At 44.1% G+C, this 2627-nt stretch overlaps 1 protein-coding gene across 1 annotated transcript in view; it reads left to right on the top strand.

Annotated features, from left to right (window-relative positions):
• Positions 1–22: 22 nt before the first annotated feature.
• Positions 23–2627, top strand: part of LOC109468197 (collagen alpha-1(I) chain-like) — an 11106-nt gene continuing 8501 nt past the window's right edge. Inside the window, exon 1 of the mRNA XM_019766453.1 lies at positions 23–662. Within this exon, the coding sequence (XP_019622012.1) occupies positions 23–662 (640 nt within the window). The remainder of the gene's footprint in view (positions 663–2627) is intronic.

The raw sequence follows: 2627 nt of genomic DNA, 5'->3' as shown, positions 1-2627 counted from the left end.
CGAAGGAAATGGTTCTGTGGGAATGGATAGTCAGGCTAAGTTACCTGGGTCTGCTGGATTTCCCGAAGGAAATGGTCCTGTGGGGATGGATGGTCAGGCTGGGTTACCTGGGTCTGCTGGATCTCCCGAAGGAAATGGTCCTGTGGGAATGGATAGTCAGGCTGGGTTACCTGGGTCTGCTGGATCTCCCGAAGGAAATGGTCCTGTGGGGATGGATGTTCAGGCTGGGTTACCTGGGTCTGCTGGGTCTCCTAAAGGTATCAGATCTGGATCAAAGGGCCATATGGTGCTGAGCTGTGGAATACAGTGGGTGATGATGGCAATGGGTGATGAGGCTCAAATAACCTGGTCCATTGGGCCTCCTGTGGAAAAGGGATTTGTGGTAATGGATGGTCAGACTGGGTCTACTGGGTCACCTGAAGGAAAGGGTCCTGAGGGAATGAATGGTCAGGCTGTTTTACATGGGTCTGCTGGGTCTCCTGAAGGAAAGGGTTTTGTGGTAATAGAAGGTCAGACTGGGTCTACTGGGTCTCCTGAAGGAAAAGGTCCTGTGGGAATGGATGGTCAGGCTGAGGTAATTGGGTCTACTGGATCTGTGGAAATGGCCGGTGGTGCAATTGTAGCTGCGTCTGGTTCTCAAGAACAAAATGTCCCAATTGAAGGTGAGACTTTTTTGTAATTCTCTCGCAAAGCTGCGACGATAATGTTGGAAAATATCTGTACAAGATAACTCATTAGATTGTGTCACGTATAAATAATAAAAAAAATGTGCTTATCACCTTCATGGAAATGGGGGGTATTGTCTGTGGTCTCTCTGGGACCCAGCAAACTTGAGACACAATAATTGCTCGCGTTTGATGGCAGTTGTTAACAGTCCAAGGTGTTCCATCGCGCAGGAATACCCAGTGTTTCTAGTTCATAACGATGTATGCAAAGATAGATAATACTGTCTGATTCAGAAATTTAAAAAAAAAAGATCTATTGGTTGAGATATCATGTTTTTTGCCAACAACCCAACACCGGTTTATTTTCTCAAAATTTTAAAATAAAGGAATTTTTTGCCCGCCTTGTTTTTTTCCGACCAATCGCATAAATTAATTTTAGATTCTGCAGAGGATATTATCAATAAAATTGATATGATATGGCCTAAAGAATTAAAAAAAAAGAAATTCACATCACTAAATGCTAGCATTTAACGTAATATCATTTTTTTTCGTTTTTTTTTTCAAATCTTTATTTGCCGTATGAATTCCGTTCTTAGAGTGCCTGGTGGAGAACAACAAGCGACAGGATTGCGGCTGGCCAGGCATTACTCAAACGGAGTGTCATCGCCGAGGATGCTGCTTTAATAACGTACCGTCTAAATCTACCTGCTGTTTTTTCAGGCAAGGTGAGGCGTGTTCTCAGTCATGCTTACCTCCATAAGTCGAGGTGTTTTTGTGTTTCTGTTTTTTTGTTTGTTTGTTTTGTGTGTGTGTGTGTGTGTGTGTGTTTGCTTGCTTTTGTGACCATAAGTAACGGTAGAATCACACGACACCATGTATTTTGGGGAAATCTGTAACCACAGACTAACAGTAATGCTGTTGAATTTGAGGTCAAAATGGCCTGCCCAAATCAGCCAAAATTTTTAACATTTAGTGACATATGAAAAAGCTAACTATTGGACTATAATCCATTAACTGAGTATAGCCTGTTGTGTCCCAAACCGTGCCTTTCCCAAACCGTGCCTGAGCGGACACAGAGCGGGACACAGCTTGACTGTCCAGAACCGTGCCCGAAAGTGCTGATCGGCGGGACAGGCATTAGGTTTAGGACAAGGCCATCTTGTGTCCAGAACTGTGTGATATCCGAGGCACGGTTCTGGACAATTAGTTTATCTAGACGTTAATTTGCTCCGGTCTGTCGAGGATACGCTTCCAGGCTTGGTGAATAAACACAGTGTTGTTTCCGGTTCCAGGGCCGTTCTTGGGTCATTTTAATTTCTTGGTTATACTACGTGCTGTCTTGTATGAAGAACCGTCTCAGATGGGCCAAGCTTTAAGAAACTGATAGAACCTTATTCATTTTAGTGCAGAATAATACATTACACACTGTTTTAACACTACATGTATGCCTAAATCACCTTAGACCAGCTCAAAAAGTCAAGGTACTTTAATACAGAGCAATAACTACACCGATTCCTTCTTATCTTATTCTTGTCCCGACGAAAAAACAAATGTGTCGGCTTAAAACAACAACACGAGAAGGCTCCTTCCTCAAAACACTAAGCTCCGCCCCCAAAGCACGGAATGGGACAATGCCCTTGTGTGTCCAGAACTGTGCCCGGTCAGGCACGGTTCGAGACAGTCCCCGCGTGTCCCAGAATGTAATGTAGATTTGCCCCAAGCACGGTTTGGGACACCCACCGTGTGTCCCAAACCATACCCACGCACGGTCTGGGACAAGGCACAGTTGGGACACAACAGTGCTCTTCCGTTAACACCCATGTGTGGGGACGCCTGAGAAAGAACCCCTAGATTCAAAGGACAATTTCGTAGGAATAGAACCATGATAGTATTTTAAGTGGTATGTCTTATTTCCGATTATTTTTTTATTGAGCATAAAGCGCTTCGTTACACAAAGCTGCG

This window comes from Branchiostoma belcheri, unplaced genomic scaffold (genome assembly GCF_001625305.1).
Source record: "Branchiostoma belcheri isolate BF01 breed outbred unplaced genomic scaffold, Haploidv18h27 scaffold195, whole genome shotgun sequence".
Lineage (NCBI taxonomy): Eukaryota > Metazoa > Chordata > Leptocardii > Amphioxiformes > Branchiostomatidae > Branchiostoma > Branchiostoma belcheri.
The sequence above is the reverse complement of the archived record's forward strand: the minus strand, read 5'-3'. Positions and strand labels throughout refer to the sequence as shown.